General features: G+C 35.8%; 1 protein-coding gene across 1 annotated transcript in view; it reads right to left on the bottom strand.

The window, feature by feature from the left end:
* Positions 1 to 21,264, bottom strand: part of MALRD1 (MAM and LDL receptor class A domain containing 1) — a 268,564-nt gene that overhangs the window by 189,055 nt on the left and 58,245 nt on the right. Inside the window, exons 14-17 of the mRNA XM_009887147.1 lie at positions 18,520 to 18,672; positions 18,264 to 18,369; positions 16,658 to 17,025; positions 14,573 to 14,988 (exon numbers count right to left, since the gene is read on the bottom strand). Of these exons, the coding sequence (XP_009885449.1) occupies positions 14,573 to 14,988; positions 16,658 to 17,025; positions 18,264 to 18,369; positions 18,520 to 18,672 (1,043 nt within the window). The remainder of the gene's footprint in view (positions 1 to 14,572; positions 14,989 to 16,657; positions 17,026 to 18,263; positions 18,370 to 18,519; positions 18,673 to 21,264) is intronic.

Below are 21,264 nucleotides of genomic sequence, written 5' to 3'. Positions count from 1 at the left end.
CACATTCAATCTTCCAGATTATTCCAGACTGTTGCATAAAATTTCAAATATATTTTTCCCCGTTTGTTCCTCAGTTAATTAGACAATTCCTACAAAGGAGTGAAGGTGAAATACTGCTTCACAGTACTATTAGTTCTAATACTTTTGTTGTGATTTACTTATTTGCAAAGAAAGCTTATTTTCAACAAGTAATAAAGCACCCCGCTGAACTCAAAGATGCAAAGCACTCCTGTGTAGATAGTTGTCTCAATTTGTTTGATCAAATATCATTGACATTTAGGAAACGTCCTCACACCAAATGCCGTTTCAAAAACATATGCTTACATTTTAAATTTCAGTATTTCTTGTGTCACATAGTAAATGAAGTCCTGTAAAGGATTTCCAGCTTTAGAAATCAGCACTGTGGATTAAATGAGGTTCTCAGTAGCTTCAAGGAAATAAGAGAATTCATCTACACATTAAGAACCATTGTTCACCTGGTACATATGCAGAGCTTTTATAAGTCACACTTTAAATTTATTAACATGTAACAGGAGAGAAAAAAATTTAAAATGTGCAAGGAATGGCCTTAACGCTGTAAAAGAATAATATCCATCTTAATATGTTAACGCTGAAAAATTTGTTTCTGCTACTCTGAAGTTGAATGTGGATAGCAGATGATGATACTGCCAGAGTAAATAAAAATGATTATGCTTCATTTATAGATTATGTCCATTAGACAAAATAAATGAATATGGTAGAAGAAGGTGACTATATGTTCCTTACTACGGATATGCTGAAGATGGATTATTTTAGCATAAAATGTATCTAATTTGAATGACAACAGTAAATGACAGCATCATTTCCTACTGCTCTCACATCAGTATGGGATTCTAATTTCTCCCTCAGAATTATCCTCAAATATTCTTTACAATAATACTCCAGTCGTTTGTTTCCTGTTTAGATTAAAATGAGGGCAATGTTACAGTATTGGTACCAATAGCATAAAAATGCTTAGAAACAGGTCAAATCAAGACATCTATTATTTGGAAATGCCATGCAAGAAAATATATTATTCCAAAATGACAAAATTTCTTTCAGTGTAGTTTTTACTGTCAAACACACAGCAGTTAAATAAAATTTTGACTTTGTTTTCAAAGCATGAAAGATTAAGCACTCATAATTAGTTACTTATAAATAAAATTCAGATGACGAGGCAAAGGGTTTGTTCACTCAGTTTACACAGTTATTACTAAGACAAACCCAAGCCCCCTCAGAACTACACTATTTTTCAGCAGGTTTTTCAGCAGGATTATGCTGTGCTCTGATGGATGTTAACCAGTAGGTCGAGGGGCTTCTGTCCCCATAACTTCCTGTGCCCATCTCCCCAGCCACAACATTCACATGATCTGAGGCCATCCTTATGTATCATCTTCCACCAACCTTTCCTTGGAGGAGGTTGCACTTCTGCACCTCAAGAAGGAATATTTTTATTAAGGGCATAAAAATACCCAAAGATAGAAGTGGCAGGACACAGTTCTGCAGAGGTTCTGCAGTTCAGAGTACCTCTTTATTGCTATGATGACTATTGTGATTGTATTACTTAAAATATCCCCCACAAATTAATTTTATTTATTTATTTATTTACTTACCTGGGGAGTCTGACACTTTGGCATATAGCATGAACTCAGTAAGTAACACAGAAAAATTATCAGAGGGGTAAGTATAGACTTAAAACTGAAAATAGGACCAATTTATGAGTTAGTGCTGCAGTATAAAACTTAGTCTCTCTGCAGCTGTGGTTAAACATTGACCACTTAAATTAATTTGCCAGCTGAAATTCTGCAAACTTCATAAGCTATTATTAAACAACCTCGAGGGAACTCATCTACCATGAAGCTCATTTCACATCTCATTTATTATTTGAATGAGGATAAATAGTTCCCAATCTCTCCAGTTTTCAGAACTCTAGAGATCCAGTCTCAATGAAATCTATAAAGGCAGCAAAAGGTATTCTACGTAAAAAAGAGGAAAAAAAACCTCCAAGAAAAATAAAATGTATTAGAATGACACTCTGTATACAGAAAAGGATTGATCCCTGAAGATTCTGAACAAAATAGGTTTTTGAAGGGTGAAGGAATATTATGACAAGTGTTAACAGAGGAATTGCAATGGGTAATACTGTTCTGTACAAATGTTCCATTTTTAGAGTAATGCTCTTTTCTGTCACTAGCCAGTTCCCACTGAACGTTAGCAAAATAAAATCTTAATTTCCATACAAGCATAGGTTAAACTGGAATGGAATTGATTACAAAAACTGTGAGGTATTCAAAATTGTGAAGATTTCTGAATATCTGGGAAATAATGATATTAGTTCTAATGTATTTACCTAGTAATATAGCCAAACAATATCTCAGGTTTGCAACAGGAAGTGTCAATTGTGTTAGTGATTTTATTAGTAGTTGGAGCATGCTATTTTGACTACGTTTGCTACGATTATTCCTAGCAAGAAATCATGTGATTTGGTTTGAAGAGGAAAGAACAACCACGCAAGTGGTTAATAGTACAAATAACCAACAGAACTTTTGTCTTAACTTACTGAAAGCAAATGCAGGATTGAAAGTCATATGCATTTCACTACATATCTTTGAAGTAAAGTACTCTTACATTTTAATGCTATGTATAAATAAAGGAAAATAATAACTTTTAATCAAGAAAAGTAACTGATTCCTTATGATATGATGGAACATATGTAATTACAGATAAAGAACAAGCCACAGAACCACAAATTGCGTGCAATCTGTGTCAAAATTTCTTGCTACAAAACTCCTTTTTATCAAGAGATCTTCATCCAACAATCATGTCACAATAAGTTTTCACAGTAAGATGATTTTTTCAAGAACACATGAATATATTCCCATGATATCCCAAGAAGTACATAAAAAAGAGAAACTACCAAACACAATTTTTCAGAAAACTTGCGATTTAAAAAAAAAAATAATCTGAGAAATTTAGATTTAATTTGAGTTCTTGAGTTATTAGTTCATGTCAAACAAGACTTATTGGCTTATTTGATAATTGAGTCCAAACACGATAATTTATTCCTCCCTGTGTTTGTATTTCTGCTTCCTCAACTGCCATCAAAGGAGTAGGCACTGTAGGACCTGAGAACATTTCCCAAATCTCTCGTCTAGGCATCCAGTAGTTGCATCCTGACTACATGTCACTGACCTTGTCCTCTGGACCTTCTGCACCGTGGTTTCTCTTGGGAAAAAAAAACAAAACAAAACTGAGTGCACTGGTAGAAGGGGTGTCACGCATGTTCCAGCTTTCCCCCTCATGGAGGGAATGACTGGGCCACTATACATACTGGGGACCCCTTCTGCCCCTAGAAGTAAGCACAAGTGAAGGCAGCCCATCAGCTGCCAGATTGTCAACATTAGGTCGCCACAAAAATTTAATGGTAAGTTTGGAAAAGCTCGAAATTCCACTGCCCATCTTCAAAGACCATCAGCCCCTTCCCTTTTGTGTCCCATCAAAAATGCATTCAAAGTTAATGTCTCAAGACATCAAAAATTGAAATTAAGTCCTTTCACACAGATGTTCAAATGAATTCTTAGGAATGATCTTAAGGATATACACATCAGATATGAAAAATCTTGTGTCAAATACATGATGTCCTACAGTGCTTAGTTTTAGAAGATACTGAAAAACACTAGTTCTAGTTCAGTAAAGCACTTTATCATGCTTCACTATAATCCTGTGAACCCTCATACTGATTTATGATGTTTTTCCAAGCATTTCTCTAAAGTGCAGGGAAGAATCACATTTCTATCCTGTTTCAGATTCTTCACTGATGTTGGTGGGACTGCCGACAAGCATAATATTAATAACTGTTTACATATTATGGGAGTCAATACTTTGCCGGATTAAGGCCGCAAAACTTCACTCAAGAGAAAAGATTCTGGTTTTACTCTCTAATATTAATGTTGGAAGAATTATTGCAGAAGTAGTATATAGTCAGTGCCTAAAAATTTCTGAGATTCTAAACTTTATAAAACAACATTGTTAGCCTACCCACTTGGGAAGCACCTGTCTAGTAGCTATAATGATAAAGCTATATTTAATCCAATTTAAGGTAATGGTTAGTTTTGACTTAATCTACAAAATTTTACAGACGTCTCTTCTATTTCAAAGGATTGTGGCAGAATGAGATTATTTTCAAAAGTAACTCAGATTGTAAATATGAAGTGTTAAAAAAATCCCAACAAACCCACACCCAAACCCACAAAAAAGACAGAAGAATGGACAAACCCCCCTCTAAATTCGAAGATATTTTTCAGTCTCAAAATTAATTTATCTTCTGTTTGCTACAGAGGCCCAAAAGTGATTTTCTTGTTACCTTTTCAAAGATGGCTGCTACATCCAGTAAAGGAATGAGAAAAAAGTCACTAGCATTTTCCTTCTTTTTGCAAAGATATCCAAGTCTCATTTTCCTGTTCAGAAATTCCTGATAAGTAATATAGTAACATCAATAGCAAATTAAGACACTACTCTTAATTTTCAGGAAAGCGAAACTCCTACTTTACATGATTCCCCTCAAATCCAAATGACTCAACATGGTGTCTTAGCGGGTTGTGAGTTGTGAAAGGTAGTAAAAACCTTTCATTACTTCAGGCTTTCCATACTTAAAATGTGGCCAGTACTTGACAGTTCATTGACATATAGAAAGGTTATTTCTACCTTGTGCATTTTCCTTTGAGCTTCCTGCATGTAAATAGAGGGAAAAAAAAAAGGTAAAACGCACACATCCCTGCCCCCTTTGTTGTGTCCCCCCGCCTCAAAAAACAAAAAGTTGCAAAGAAATTATAGATGTGAAATTAAGAATACAATTTTGTCTGGAAAAGGCATTGTTAAGACAGCTTAGAAATTCTTATTCTTGGTCCCCTTTGTGCATATGTTGTGACTTGATGACACCATTACAAGTCTTCCTCTGCGTACCAATAAAACAATAACAAAAAATAAATTATTTCTATTGCCACAAAGTGGATTATAACTTCATAATATTAAGTATTGTAATAGCAATGAACAAAAGGACAATTTCTTTCCCAAAGAACTGAACTAAAACTATGAAATTATCCCTGAAGGTTTGCACAATAGACAATATATTTCCCTGGCTTCTTATGTGATTTCCTTGTTTTCACACTGTTTTCTACGCTCCCAAATCCACTTGTCAAAAAATGGCAATACTGATGTTTAGAAATAACTTTTTAGAAAAATCACACTACTTTTTGCCTTTCTACATTACACCACAGACATTTTCAAGACGTAAGTTCTCTGATTTCAATTCATACTGTAGGTACTGAATAGACTTCTCTATCAACACAGAGCTCACCATCAAACACAAAGTCTTATGGTTGTTTTTTACTCTTTCCCACAAGTGTCCCAGTTCTCTCATTGTCCACTCTATGTGCATATTTTTTCCTCACCTATATTGTGGACTAGTAAAGAAACCTGAGCATGAATTGTCCCAACTAGAGTCTATACAAGTTCTGCATGAAGTATGGACATGAAAGGGACATGAGATATGTGAGCTTTTGTTCTTGGCCCACTACAGCCATGCAAGGTGGTCCTTGATCCTGGTCATGAGGACAGCACATGGTGGAGGACCCGAGGTCATACAAGTGCAAGTATTAGAGCTGTCATACGGAAAGGCACTGATACTTCAACAGAACAGACACAAAGTAATCCACATGATTTAGCCTGACATCAGCATTGTCTGGCACAACTCCCAGACACCCTGCAACCGTCTCTACCATCACCCTGCCAGGATACGGGCTAACAAGATCTGAGAGCAACTCTCTTGGTTTTGGGTACTTTTTTTTTTTTTTTTAACCAGCCTACAGAGATATGTGGGCTGTACCCTGGCCTACATTAAAAAAAAGTGTGGCCAGTGGGTTGAGGGAAGTTTTCTCTTGCCCTCTGCTCTGCTCTGCTCTGGTGAGACCCCACATGCCTCCAGCTCTTGAGTCCTCAGCACAGGAAAGACACAGACCTGTTAAGAGTGAATCCAGGGGAGGGCCACGAAGATGATCAGAGGGCTGGAACACCTCTACTGTGAAGAAAGGCTGAGAAAGTTGAGTTTATTCAGTTTGGAGAAGAGAAGGCTCTGGGGACAACTTATTGCAGCCTTTCAATACTTACAGGGGGCTTATGGGAAAGACAGACTGTTTACCACAGTCTGTAGTGACAGGAAAAGGGGCAACGGTTTTAAATTGAAAGAGGATAGATTTAGATTGGACATAAGGAAAACCTGTTTTACAATGCTGGTGATGAGACACTGGACCAGGTTACCCAGAGAAATTGTGGATGTCCCGTCATTGGAAGTGTTCAAGGTGCAGTTGGACAGGCCTTTGAGCAACCAGATCTAGCGGAAGACGTCCCTGTCCATGTCGATGGGGTTTGACTGGATGAGCTTTAAAGGTCCCTTCCAACCCAAACCATTCTGTGATTCTATGATCAATGAAGGATTAAAAAATGTGGGTAGCACTTCCCTGTCGATATTAAGCTATTAGTCAATTAATAAACAATTAATCAGAGGTAACTGCATACCAAACTGTATAGGTCAGCCAGCAACCACAGTGAAACGGTGGGAAACGGTGCCACAATGAAAATAAAACTGAGAATGATGACGATAAACAAATCAGAAAACAATAGCACAGAGGAAATCTGAAAACCAGAATAGCATGCAACGTGCAAGGAGGTATCAAGGATGAAACAAGTCAACACACAGATGGAAAAAAATATTGCGCAGAAAGACAGCTACCAAGCTGCAGCAAATATGTCTGGGTATCCATGTATTTGGAATAAAATTGGAGGAGTAAGAAGCAACAGAAGCACGTGGTAACCTTCAATGGACAACAAAAAAAAAAGTAGAAGTAGGAAAAAAAAAAGAATCTCTGAATACTAATCTCAGCATATTATTAGGGAAAGTGCAAAGGAGAAGAGTAGGAGAAGAAAGATGAGGAATGACAAACTGAAAGTTGAAATTGAAGCTGTTGCTAGAGTGGAAATCCATGATGACTAAATCTTTGTGTGAAAATCACTACCAGGGAATGGATCAAAAGCAATAACAGGAAAATGATCACAAGTGGGTATCAGAGGTGTAATAAGCATCTTAGAAAAGTCCTTGATAAATTCAGAGATGCTTCAACACCAGATTTTAATGGAAGATATGTATCTGACCAACTCAACATTAACAAACTCCTACTGGTACGTCAGCACACACTGAAAATGAGGCCCTGAACAAAGAAGCAAGAGGACAATCAAATCAAGGCAGAAGGCTAACAAAACTTGACAACAATAAACCTAGTTCAATAAGGGCGAGAGCGACTGCAGAAGATCTGAAATCATAGTTAGAATACCAAAAAGGGGGAGGGTCTCGATGCACCAAAAGCTGTCTACAGCACAATGCCTCACAGCACGAGGACGGGTGTACTGGAGGTTAGGTCAGCTGTCCGGGTAACTGCAGTGTGTGTCCCACAGCGGACTGCTGCCACATCCACAATGAGAACAAAACAGGCACACATGCTGTGGTAGCTCCCAAACTCTTGGCAGTATATCACAGGTTGGAGGTTATAGCCTCATTGTTGTTCTGGTAGCCCTTAACAGACTTTTCTCCGAATAATTTGCCAAGTTACTTATTGATCCTATACATACTTCCTTGTCCCCAAAACATCCCTTGGCAATGAATCATACGACAGACCATCCTAAAATAGTATATCCTTTTGTTTTGATTGTGTCATCTAGTAATTTCAGAGTACCTCTCATTCTTTCTATTCAGGTAAATAATTAATGATCATCCTTTCTGCAGCTTCTCCATGACACTGTTGACTTGATGTTTCTCTGTTATATCTCAATCATCTCTCTTTCTAAGAGCAACACTCTTTACCCAAGTATTCTAGAAAGGGTCAAATATTTCTACTTCAATGTTTGGGTTTTTTTCAGCTTAAAGTTCCTAATGTAAGGGCAAATACACAGTTACTTTGATTTGTTTTCTTAGGATATATAGAAGAAAGAGCACAAACTGTTCAGAACCATTTTCTTTCTAACAGCATTGTGAGTAGTAAAGATAAGACCTAGGTGCACGTGCTGATACACAACTGATACACAACTGATACACAACATGGCCTCCTCGCATTGCTTTTCATACTAGGAAATAGAACTTCTCTTTGGGCCAATAAAAACGTACGTGCATTCTTCCAGCAAAGCTGCATGCAAGAAAAAGAATGTGGCTAAGTTTGGTCAGCTCCATTTTCTGGGGTACTCTAGTATAAGTCCAGAATTTCAACCTGACACTTATCAGTTAATGATTAGAGAAGACCGAAAAACTCCCAACACTTAAGTTGATCTACAAAAGTATTGACATTACAAACCCCACTGAAAATTTCTCTCAGTGGTGCTGTGAAATGTGACGTGAGATCTAGAACCTGTAATTTCAATAGTTCTGATGCTTGTTATATAGGAAATTCAATTTGAATTTTTCTTACTTCAAGGATATTATAGCTGATGAGGAAGCCTAGCAGGTCATTTTTATTTTTTTTAAATTGATACAAAGGGTATTTGTTCTACTATAACAAGTACTGCTATATTATTCATGTATGAAATATAATTATCAGCACTAAAGATGCACGAAATAAAAACATTAAATTCTGAAACCTCACAATTTGCTATAGCACAGGCTTTTTCTTTGAAACAGAACTCAAAACCATTTTAAAAATAGTTTGTAAAGTAGAATTATACCCAAAAGTCCGTTTTCCACTAGAAACCTGAGTTTTTCATTACAGAAATGATGGGGAGTTGGGGGGTGGGGAATGTATTTTGATCAATCTGCTCTCTTCTCAGAGAAGTAATTGCAAGAAAAAGCTAGAATTGCAGAAATAACCAAAGAGTGAGCTTTGTGATCCTGTTTCACTTAGTACGGAACAGATAATTAGAATCCCCAAAGAAGTATCACTATCTCATCTCACTGAGGAATGAAAAGGGAGGGAACAGAGGGTGAGAAAGTAGGTATTGCCTATGTGATTGTGACCAGCTACCTGGAAGTACCTTAAATACATTTTTTAACCTTTCCTGTCTCTCTTTTTAGATGAGTGGTAAAAGCCTGGATGCAAATAATGTGTATTTACTGCTCATGTATTTGACACCACACTGGTCTTATGAACAAGGGCATACCAAAACCATTATAAAAGAAGTAGCTAGGTATAACGAAGGAAAACCTAACACGGCACTATAATCAAGGTTAAAAACTCAACTGTAACTATGTGCCTGCACAACTGATTCTGTGGCTAAAAGATAAGAGTAACTGAAAATAAAATGTGTTTGGAGTGAGCTAATTTGCCTTTGCATTTCAAAATCTTTGTAAGAAAGGTATAATATGCAGTATATCTCCATAATAGAAATGAAAACATGAAAAATGATGATTTAAATGAGTGTATTAACAGACAAAACAATCAATCTAGTGTCTAAGAAATGAAGAAAACTTGCTTTAGATTCTGATCTGTATTTAGACAAAATCTGCTGCTAAAAATAAAGCTGGTTCTTAATTTAGCACCATTCAAAAAATATACTTGAGGATTTATGTCAGAATGAATTATGACTAACGCTTCACCCTTCCCGTTTGAATGGTGATACAACTGATATTATATTTGATAATATTGTCACAGATCACAAGTAGCACGTTATTATGGCTGGGACTAACTTTGAAAAGTGACCCAACGCTTCCTCTTCAACAGACAACTAACAGCTGTTAGTTGGGACTGATGACACTTGTAATGCTTCACTTGGTCAATGTCCTATTGTAGCAAAGTAAAACAAAACCTTCCTGAAAGCTGTCTTTCATTGTTCCATGTCTGCAAGGGTAAGGGGACCCTGGTCATTCTCAAAGATGTTTCCCACTATCTGATCTAGAAATGATGCTCAGTGATTGTAACAGGGAATGCTTCCCAGTTCAGCACCCGGTGGCTACAACATCAGATCCTATGAGCTGAGGAACTTAAAAGGGAGACGGCATGTGGGAATGCCTAGGGGTTCTAGGATTTACAACAACAACAACAACAAAATCTGTAACTACAGTTGTATTCAGCATTTCTACCTTGCAGATGCTGCAAGAGACAGCTCACACTGTACTATGTAACACCAAATGAGACAAAAGGATCTTACAAGATAAGTAAATTCTTTTTGATGCATTTACAACCCACAGTAAAATGCCAACATCAAAATCCTTTATGTGAGAATGTCTGAAATAGGACTGGTCAGTGCTTGTGCTTTGATATCTCAACCTGAATCAGAAGGTCAAAAGAATGCAAAGACACAAGACACAATTTGCTTTAACAAAACAAAGGTCAGTTTCAGGACACAATGTATTTTTCCTCAAACTGACAAAACTTCTGAATATACAAAATTGTGTTAGGTTATGAGGAATGAACGGTGCAACCACTATAACTCCAGACAGCTTGTTAGTGTGTCAAAGGTAAAATAACAATACATAAATCAAAGGGAAAGGGATTCTCTGTGCTTCAGCTGTCTGTCTTCCAATGTTTGGTCATATTCCAGACCATTATACCCGGTTTAAAATGCTGCATAGAAACTTGAGAAGTTTAATTTGCACCATTATCAATATACTCAGGCATATATGTTTCAGAATCAGGCCCTTAAAATACATACATTTTAGATTCTACACTGAGGAGAAAATGAAAATAGCACAACGGGTACTAAAAATAGTAGCTGAAGAAAGAAGGTTGGCTTGTATGTGTGTTTGGAGAACATAGTGCTATTCTATATTCATAGCAAATGTGTCATTCTAATTTTCAATCAATATTCCATTACTTTCTAAGCTAATACCTAATTGATAATAAGAGTAAGATTATTACAGTGGATTTGGTTGTTTACTTTTCTTAACTGCTTGTAAAATAGGAAAATACCAAATGCATTTTATATCCACTTAATTGCAATTTTGTTTTGCATATAAGCTTCCATAAGTTAGTATTTTTTAATAAATATTCATTATTTATTTTCTCCTGATTTTGGTAAGTTTTTCACACTAAAAGGGAGAAAGTTTTATATTTGAAGGGAGATGTAAGCATTTATATATGATACTCAAAATATTGAAAATTTTAGTAATTATATTCAATATAGCATTAATAGTTAATTTGTACTTAAACAGCGTATTTGCATTTTTAAGTTTCATAACAGCTAACAAAAAATCTAGACTGATTGTTATAAAATCATAATAGACTATTAGAATATATTCTTTATGTATTATGCTTTAGAGTATCAAAAGATCTATAATCATCTTTGTTTACAGAGATATACATACATATTGCAGATAAACAAAGAGTAATTGGATTGGGGTAAAGGCCCTTCTTTTTTCTTTTTAATAATATGATTTGCAATATAGTAAAGTTTCCCTAGATATCATATGATAGACACGACAGACATATGATTTACATCATGACTAAAAGGAGACTACACTGACCAAAAGGATTGTAATACAGAATTTTGCCTTTGTTCGCATGTCTCACCATTTCCTTTTTCTGTATCCACAGAAATTTGAATGAATAGAGCAAGCTAAGACAGTTATATTTATCTAAGATATTGAAATAGAATCTGAGCTTTCTTCTGAGCAGAAACTATTTCAGGTACTATGATTATTCAAGGAAGATTAAAGCAAACACTATTCATCATCAATATAAGTAGGCTACCATGGACAGACTGTTATTTTACTATCTTTTCAAATGTACTTTTAAGGAAAAGATATGTAAGCAAACTTCACAGGGAGATTAAATAAATATAGATCAACTAAAGTGACAAGTACACTCAACAGCCTATTATTTTTCATATTGAAACAAGCATCCAGTATAGTAAAAAGGAATATTTTTTGAAAGAATATATTCTTAACCTGAAATTTGTACCAAGCAAAAAAAAAAATGTATTTCTTGCAGATTATTAAATCCTTTGCAGATTTCTGTGTCATACCAGTTCGGAATTCAAAGGGAAACTAGGTCACTAAATCTGCAAAATTTTTATAAACGTGTATTTTGGACTGCTTTTGTTACATGTCAGTATTAGTCTTTGAGAGAAATGCTTAACTATGTCTCAGAGAACTGCATTCTTTTCATTTAAATAAGGTACCTCTACATCTCCCTTTTCACTCATCCAGCTATTCCTGTTCTGCTCACTGATGTCACATTTAACATTCTGATGTAAAACATCTGATGGAACAGCAACAAACTTCAGCCATGGTTTGACGGCACCTAGAACAAAGGTTTCCTGTGAAATTTAAGATTCTGAGGTTTAGTGGGAGCTGGTGTGAGCAAAAGAAGTCTTTACGTGCTGCTGTCTTTGGGTTTCTGCCCAATTAAAGGCCCTATGTATCTGTAGAATTTCAAACTTTCAACAGGCAATCTGGCTTTCCAGATGTCCTCAAGTATCTTTCTTTGCCACTTTGAATTTTTGGCTGAGAACTCCTCCTTCTCCTAACAGTTAAGTGTATAGGCACAATTGTTTATACACTTTCAAAGTTGGCTTCCCATGCTAGTAAATAAACTGAAAATGTGAATTTGAGGGATTTACTATTCATAGTGATTCTTTCATAGCATGTGGTAAACAAATAACAGACTTACATAGGGGGAGGAGGAAGAGATGGCATCAGCTACCTCAGATGGATCATCATCTCTTACGTTTAGAAGAGAAAAATCAAAATGAAGGTCTGTGTTACAAACAGGCCATCTTTCATCTTAGAGTCTAGAGTTTTCTATTCACTAGGAATCTCTGAAAATCCTAAAACAGATGATGAGATGCTCTGGCTAGAGATGGAGGAGGAGATTAGGATGTCAGGACATGTATTTTGATCAAAAAATTATCAAGAAGGTCTATCTTATTTTTAGACTTTCAAGGGGAAAAAAAATCCATTCTCAAGTGAACGTAAAAATTTCCTTTGAGGCACGGAGGGGACCTACAGGCCTTTAAGCATGTGGTGTGGAAACACTGAACCACTAACTTTATGAAGTGTGGGCTTCACAACATAGTAAACATAGAGGCTACAACTTTACAACTGTTACCCAGTCAGTAGACAGCCCAAAACTAACTGAAAGGCGGTTCCACTACCCATCTCAGTAGAAATATAGCTTCAGAGAAAAAGTGGTAACAGAATGTGAAGACCTTTCCCCTCATGGGTCTTTAGCTCTGGAAGTATCCAAACACAATGCACTTAAAAAGAAGTTTGGAAAGACATCAGCACTTGACAACTTATTAGCAACAGAATAACACGGGTTATAGTTTGTGACACAGCAAGCTCCATCAAGCGAGACACAATACACAATAATGAACATGAGATCTTGAAGTCTTTCTTCAGAACAAACTGTCAAATGACGCCTTACACCTCATGCCCCTCAAAAGTTATTACGAAAAACAAAGCTATATCAAAAGAATATAAGATGTGCCGTACTGGGAAAGCACAATAGAAAGTCCTACAACACTAATACAATAAAAATAATTTCAGTTACTGAACAGACTTTCCTAACCCTTAGGAGGTCAAAAGTAGGGCACGTGGGTTTATAGTTCTTTAGACAAACTACCAGACATAGGATCTGTTTCTCATTAAAAAAAAAAAAAAAAAAAGACATTGTTAGTATTATGTTGATACTCCTTTATATTTTTATAAAGGGTCTTTACAAAAAATAAGCATTCTCCTTCCAGGTGACTCAGTGCAATCACGGTAATGTTACACTGGCCTTTTCCTCCAAAGAGGATAGAACTTCTCTGCACCTAAAAATAATCTTTTGGGAAATAAATGTGGGACAGTCTAAAGCAAGTATTCCATTACAGCAGATTTAAAAGGGAGATGTTTCCTTTTATAATATGTTTGGGTTTTTTTTTAAAAACTAATTTTATGACCGTTTGTAAGTCAAGTGAACCAATGTTTCCTCTAGTAAACCTGCAGGTTCATTAACCCAAACAGAATAAACAGTTCACACATAGTGAAAGGTAAATAACATACACAATTTTTAAAAGGTGACAAAATAAATCGAGATTTTTAGCTGTAACTTACTATTATAATATCTTTCTCCAAATGATATTTGACTGTTGGCATAGCCTTGCACCCAAATATTTTGAACTCTCATTTTTTCTGATGTTATATAATGAAAGATTAACATGTAGCTGTGGAAAAGTAAGGCATAGAAAAGGATATTCCTTTTAATACTCCTTTTTTCATGAATTAATCAAAATTTTGCCAAGCTGTTCTATAGCAGATTCAGATAAGTTTGTTTCACCACATGTTTGAAAAACAACAATAGCATCTACTTTAAATACCCCATGTTCCTATTAAAAATATTACAATCATGGGTTTTTTGGGGGGGGAAGTAAATTCCACAAAAAAACACAAACATATCAGACGTATTTCCTCATAAAAACCCTACAAATGTATTTCAAAGTCAATTTGATCAGACAGTTACAAATAGCTTTGAGATTACACACTCACAGTGTTTTACGAGGCAGCAAATAAACATTTCACAACCTGGAAGGATCATACCTGAAAGGGCTTAGAGCTGCTGGTGATGTAGAGAGTCTGTCTGATCCATCTGTTTCCTTGATTTCCAAACTTGTACCACAACAGCCATCCCTTGGTGTTACTCACAGTTCTCTGGAAGACTGACAGCTTGAAAACTTGCTTTCCAAACATATGGTAATGGAAGCGGAAAATGCAGGTTCCATTGCCAGAAGGGCTGAAGAGAGGACTAAGCAAAATTGCTCTATCTTGGAATTGGTGTGGCTCAGAGGATTCCATGTAGAGGTAGTGTCCCTTGGCTGTGCCTGTTGTGTGATCCTTCAACGGTCCTGTGTTTACCGTGGGGGTTGGACCCCGTATTCTAATCCAGTTGAAGTCATCCTCAACATCCTGCTCCCAATTGCACATCCCATTTTCAAAGTCACACTGTAGGTCAGGGTCTGAAATGTAAACAGAACAGACTGTCAAGCAAAAGCAGTATCAAAAGGTGACTGTGTTTTAATACACTTTCATTAAATTTCTAAAATAATGAAAAAAAAAAAATCTCTGTCTCCTAAAAGAAATTTCTTTCTAATGTAGAGAAAAACACATATCTTCTTCTCCTTGCAAAATTTCTCCTCAGGAGAACAAATACACACCTGCCCGGACAACAAAAAAAATAAAAATAAATCTTAATTACCTCCTCTTTCAATATATGTCTGCAAACTGCATGTAATTAATTTTTTGAATACTCAGAACTGTGAAGAACATTTTATTATTTATATTATTAAATTTATGTATTTTTATAATTAAAGCACGCAAGGTTCTTTAACTGAAATTTAACTGAATAAAGGATTTAAAAACTGAGGTTAATTGGATGAAATAACAGGATATAGTTTGTAGTTATGTGGAATAAGTGACTTAATACGTTTTTGTATGACAGAAGTAGTCCTAAAAATGGCTTGTGTTTTAGATCTTTATTATCCTCAGTAATAGTAGCTTGATAGCTTTATCAACGCTAAATTCAAGAGAGGCATTTATAACACAATGTACTTTAGTATTTGACACCAAGGCCAAATATATTGATTAGACCAGTTTCTTCTAATGTAAAAAAATAAAAGGTGTATCAGAGGTGGAGAACTCGCATTTCATCTTTGCATCTGCTCATCATAAATGGTAACTGACATAATAGCCAATTCTGTTTTTTTTAATTAAGCTATTATTTTTTATGATGTTTAAGACTGTAAGTCATATAGTACATTATTTTTATAAACCTCAAAATAGGTTATAAAAAAGATACACATTTTACAAGTGGGAAGGCAGATAGGCTGGAAAGCCTTCACTTTCTTTTAAATTCAGATCAGTTTTAATTTGATATTCAGCAAATATCAGCGTAGGCTTGTATCCCCTCAAGCATGTAAGGTGTCCCCTGTTTCTCAAACTCACCGTGATTTGCATAATTTAGTTACCTCAGGATGTGATAAAGCAAGTGCTAGTTAATTTTATTTTATATTAATGTTCTTGAGTTGTTAAAATTGATGAATGCGTGCTTCGGGGAGAAAATCGTCAACAGCACCCTTTAGCACTGCAACGTGAATGACAAAAATGTGAACAACCCAAAGCTTTCCTCAGTTCTTACAACTTCTTTCTTTGAAAGGGACAATTATGCCCAGCGTGATTAATATCTGCTAGTACAGATATTTTAACATTTTCTAGGTAGAAAGCGTTATAGGTCACAAAAAGATACAGGACATACACTCCTCTCAGTCCATATAGGTCTTCCACTGTACCTCCATCAGTGTAATCAAAGACAGAAAGTTAACCCAAATCAACTGGCAGACTGTGAATTCTCTCTTTTGAAATAAAACTTGTAATGCATATATGTGGTTTTACAAAAGTTTAAGAAATACTACTCGTTTGAATAAAGGAGATTCAACTACATATACCCTCCGTTGTAACTCATATAACTTAAAAATTTCTGAGTCTATTTTGTCAGTAACTATTCAGTTGAATCATTACTGGCTGTGACATTGATAGGCTATAACAGTACTGAAATTTTTTAATCCAGTGATGAATGTGGCAAGTAAATTTTGGGTGGATATAAAGTAAACAATGATGGAAAGTACTTACTACAGTTGTCTTCATCTGATCCATCCCCACAATTATCCACAAGATCACAGACCAATAACCTGTCGATACATGCTTTTGTGTCCCTGCACCAGAAACGATTGGGACCTTCACAACTTAATGCTGGAGGTGGAAGAGCACAATTTTCAAATGTAATATCATCTATTGCTGAGACACCGTCATAAAAACCCAGACTGATTTTGTCAAGTGATAATTGGAAAGGATGTGAAAGGCGTCCAAGCTGAATGACTGCCTTCAACCATTGATTTCCCTCGTTGTAATATGCCCTCCAAAGGACAGTAGGCTGTTTGAGCCCATCCACAAGCAATTGCATCTCTGCTGCTCCAACTGACTGTCCGTAATTATAATACCTAAAATGATAAAAAGACTTAGGAATAAAAAGGATGAGAATGGACCACATCAAATATAATGGCTTTTCTGTCATAGCTCCACAAAATATAGGAAGTCCACAGTGCCTATTTCCAGTTTACCTGTAATTCAACCCACTTTCTGTATGATGGTAGGGTAGACTGCTGTATCAGCCTAGGGATCATTTCAAGAATTAAAGATTATGAGAGAAGCATACTTATTAAATTATAACCCACAATTGAAAAGACATATTTGCTTCCACATGAAGCAACAAACACTGTTTTAGCCAGATATATAATGTATGTTTTATAAATTTAATTCAATACATAATTGTAAAGTTTCAAGAAGGAAAAACAGAACACTTACTGAATGCCAAAACACACCTTCTACCTACATTAGTTATTGTTAACATGTTGCATTTTTACAGCATTTTGGAGGATCTCAAAAAAAATCATAAATACTTAGGTGATCAATCATACAACACAACTAGGAACAGAATCAGGAACAGAACCAACAACTTTTAATTTCCAGACCCATACTCCAACTTCAATTCTTGAGTCTTTGATAAAAAGAGAGTTCCTCTATCTATGGCAAATGTATTTGACATTACTGAGAAACACTGCACTTAATAATACCAAAGCCAGGCCAAACGTTTATTTAAACAGTAGCACCACTTTTGACCTTATGAAACAAATTGTAACAGTTTATTTTTTCTCCTCTCTTTCACAAGATGGCACAAAGACTGAGACAAGACAACAACGGAAAGGTTTGGGGGTTTTTTCTATGCATATAAAGAAAGGATTGGAGGCAAAGCTTCAATTCTAGCACTGCAGCTTTCCCTTAAAGATGACAAAATATAACTTTGGATGCTGTAGGTAACTCAAGGAGCTACTAGAATTTTGGATGGTTTCCTGTTCTTGAACAAAATTCCACACCATTTTCAAATTTACTTAACCAAAGTAGAAATGACAGCAAAATGACTGTGGTATTTGTCTGTGTATATGCAGACACAATCCTTTAATACAATTTTGCTCAAAGTCATTCCATGTTTCAGTTCTGTTCTCCAAGTGCTTCAGTGTATTTCTGCATGTTGTTCATAATGAAGACTATATGATTAAAGTATAAAAAGAAATAAATACTGCAGAGGAAAGTGTGTCTGTTGCAAACTATAATCTCAATTTCAGTCCAAGAGAATCAATGTGAAATGACCCATGCATTTTAAATATAAATTATTTCATACCAAAAGGACAACGTGCAATTTGGTCCACTTTGCCTGAACTTTGGGCTTCGTAGCCGAGCTACTTGTGAAATGCTGCTGCTGTTTTTCAGAATGAACATAAAATGACCTATCAAAATAAAACAGAAAAAACTTTTCAGGCAGAAGAAAGAAAGTTTTTATACAGGTTTTTAAAGCATTTGTGGTCTCCACTTTAAATTTGATTAAAGAGCAGGAATATCTATGCCACTTTTCTGTTTCTAGGCCTGGCTTGTCTTACCTTCAGATTTGTTGTAGGTGTGATCCTGTGGAGGAGCTTGCTTCTGAAAAGCAGGTGCAAGAGCACTACTGGAACTTCGTACCCAGTCAAATCCATCTGCATTTACAGTTTCAGTCCAACCACAACTGTCTCTTTCGAAGTCACATACAGCAGCTGAAATGAGGAGGCATTTAATTTCATCTCTGTACGTGACATTACTAAACAAACTTTGCAGTATAAAAAGGAAATACAACATAAATATAAACATTAATATTGTGTCACAGATATTCTAGGAAGAAGTCTAGGAAAGGGGCATGGGGACACAGAGTACAAGATGGGGTATTTGTTTCATTTTTTTCATTTGTTGGGTAAAAGAGCAGTCCCAGAGGAACAACCAGACATCGTTATATGCAATGTATTCAGTAAATCAAGTCCTTCCCTCCAAAGGCACTGCAGGCAAAGCTCAAAGCAGGCGAGGAGGTGCTGACAACAGGCCTCACAATCCTCGCGTTACAGAACAGGAACACAGAGCACACAAAGCAGTAACAAGCCTTCTGCAAGATCTTTCAGGGAATCCATGTTGGAGCTGTAAATTCAATCCCTTATTTCCTGAATCTCAGCAAGCACGCTATTGATAAAATCCTTCCTCTAGTTATAATAAGAATCAAGTTAAATATCAGGCATTACTGAGACAGTATGACATTTGTAGGAGGAGGAAATCTCTGAAACACAAACTACTGCAGTGAAAAAGCTTTGAAAAATGTATTCAGTTGCTTTCTTCAATGCTACCTTTAAGAGAGCAGTGATATTTTAGAAAATGTGTGTAATACAAAATAAAGGAAAGAAAGGAGCATCATGTCTGAATGAATGAACGTAAATTGGCAAATATTTATTATGTTAAAATGAAGAAACATCTTTAAAAAATCCACACTAAATCACAAAATTATATTTTTGAGTTCTGTAATTATAACAGGCTTTTAATGGAAAACATTAAGAAAGTTATTTCAAGAATTTTTAAGCAATAATTTATTAACTATATACATAGAATAAGTAAAAAAATATTCAGATGTGACTGTCACAATTTTACCGTTATTTTATAACGTCTTTATCACAACTTCCAGTGGCCACAGTATTCTGGTATAGCAAACGTACATTTCAGAATCAAATGAAGTCTATTGGAAACTGGGACTACACAAATGTTTATTGATTGAAGATACGGGAGTTTCTTTGTTTTGTTTTCTTTTTGTTCTTTAAGAACTGTGTCACTTTAAGTTATACATCATTTGTTAGAAAGAATGAAAAAATTTTAACAGGGCAAGTTAGTATTGTTGGTTAGGGCTTCTAAAAATACAAGATTCTGTAGACTATTAAGTGAAGCACATAGAAATGCACAGTTATTAATGCTGCTTAAAAAAAAAATAAATCCCTCCACAAATATGGAAGATCAAATAACATGCAAGAGATCAAAGAAAATGTTTGCTATACACATGGTGTATATGAGTCAATGATAAAATGATGTAGATCAAATATGAGAAAAAAACAAAAGGAAGACATTTTTTGATAGGATGATATGATAGAATAAAATGAAGATAAAAAATATGTACAAACATTCAAGGAACTAGACATGATGGAAACCACTTAGAATCCACTGACCTAACATAATGGTAAGGGACTATGGAGAGCTATTTCTGATTTGTTTTTCACTCCACAGAAGAAACTGTCCCATAATCCTGGGACAACAGCAACAAAAAGTATGGTAAACCTTGGACACAGATAGTTACACCAAAAGAGGCAAATAAAAGTGAATCTCAAACCAAGTATTTAAGACCTAGGGAAGGTCTTAAGAGCAAGAATAGAGCAAGCTGGTAGAGCCTGGGTGAAATGCTCTTGGTTCTTGATGCTCGATAACACTCCAGTTACCTAATTGTCCCATAACCTCTTTGACTGGCACTTCTGTTTCAGACAGATTAACCAGAAAGAAAGGTTGTGGTTCAGGTACCTCTGTAGTTTCTTTCACACTGAACACAGACAAAGTAATCTGCCTTCCTTTTTAGTGCTTTATTTTCTGCCTTTCTCCTATTTCTTATTTTCTTACATGCTCTCTTTAACCATCAAGTGGCCCTGCAGACTCTGCCAGGCTTTCTACTCCTCAGGTGTTTGAGGAATTTATTGCTACTTTTTGTTAAACTTTTGTTGTCATGCTTACCGTGTCAAGTGCTTGGCTTCCTATGCCCATTAGAATGCTCCTTCTATATAACTGAAGGGGGAAGTTCCTGATTTTATTAAACTAAACAAAAATAAGATCTGATAGCCATTATTCAGACCATCTTGTTATTTACCTTGTAGTTCTCTACTACTGGAGTTCATGCAATATTTGTTGTCACAGTGCATAATTTGCAAGAAAATAAGTAGTAGAGTAACTATACAATGAGATACTTTTTTTTTTTTTCCTCCAAAATATTGCAAAGACATTTACCAGCAGAAGTAGAAAAGTTGGATTCATGATTTCTTGGTTCTACAGAAATTCTGAACTTGTGTGTGGTCTCCAGCAGAAAAATGTTCTTGCCCTTTCCTCAATGGTCCTCCTTTCCACAGCCTATTTCCCCTTTTACCTATTCCACAACAACCCTTCTTTGACCCCTTATCTCAGCCTTAGTCTCACTGAAAAGCTGGAAATCCTCACTGGCTTTCCTCATCCAGTCCTTATCGCTTTGCCTGGCTGTTTCCCCAGACAGCTCCTTGCTCCCGGGCCTCTCCACACGGTCT

This window comes from Charadrius vociferus, unplaced genomic scaffold, assembly GCF_000708025.1.
Source record: "Charadrius vociferus isolate BGI_N301 unplaced genomic scaffold, ASM70802v2 scaffold126, whole genome shotgun sequence".
In the NCBI taxonomy this organism is placed as follows: Eukaryota; Metazoa; Chordata; class Aves; order Charadriiformes; family Charadriidae; genus Charadrius; species Charadrius vociferus.
The sequence above is the reverse complement of the archived record's forward strand: the minus strand, read 5'-3'. Positions and strand labels throughout refer to the sequence as shown.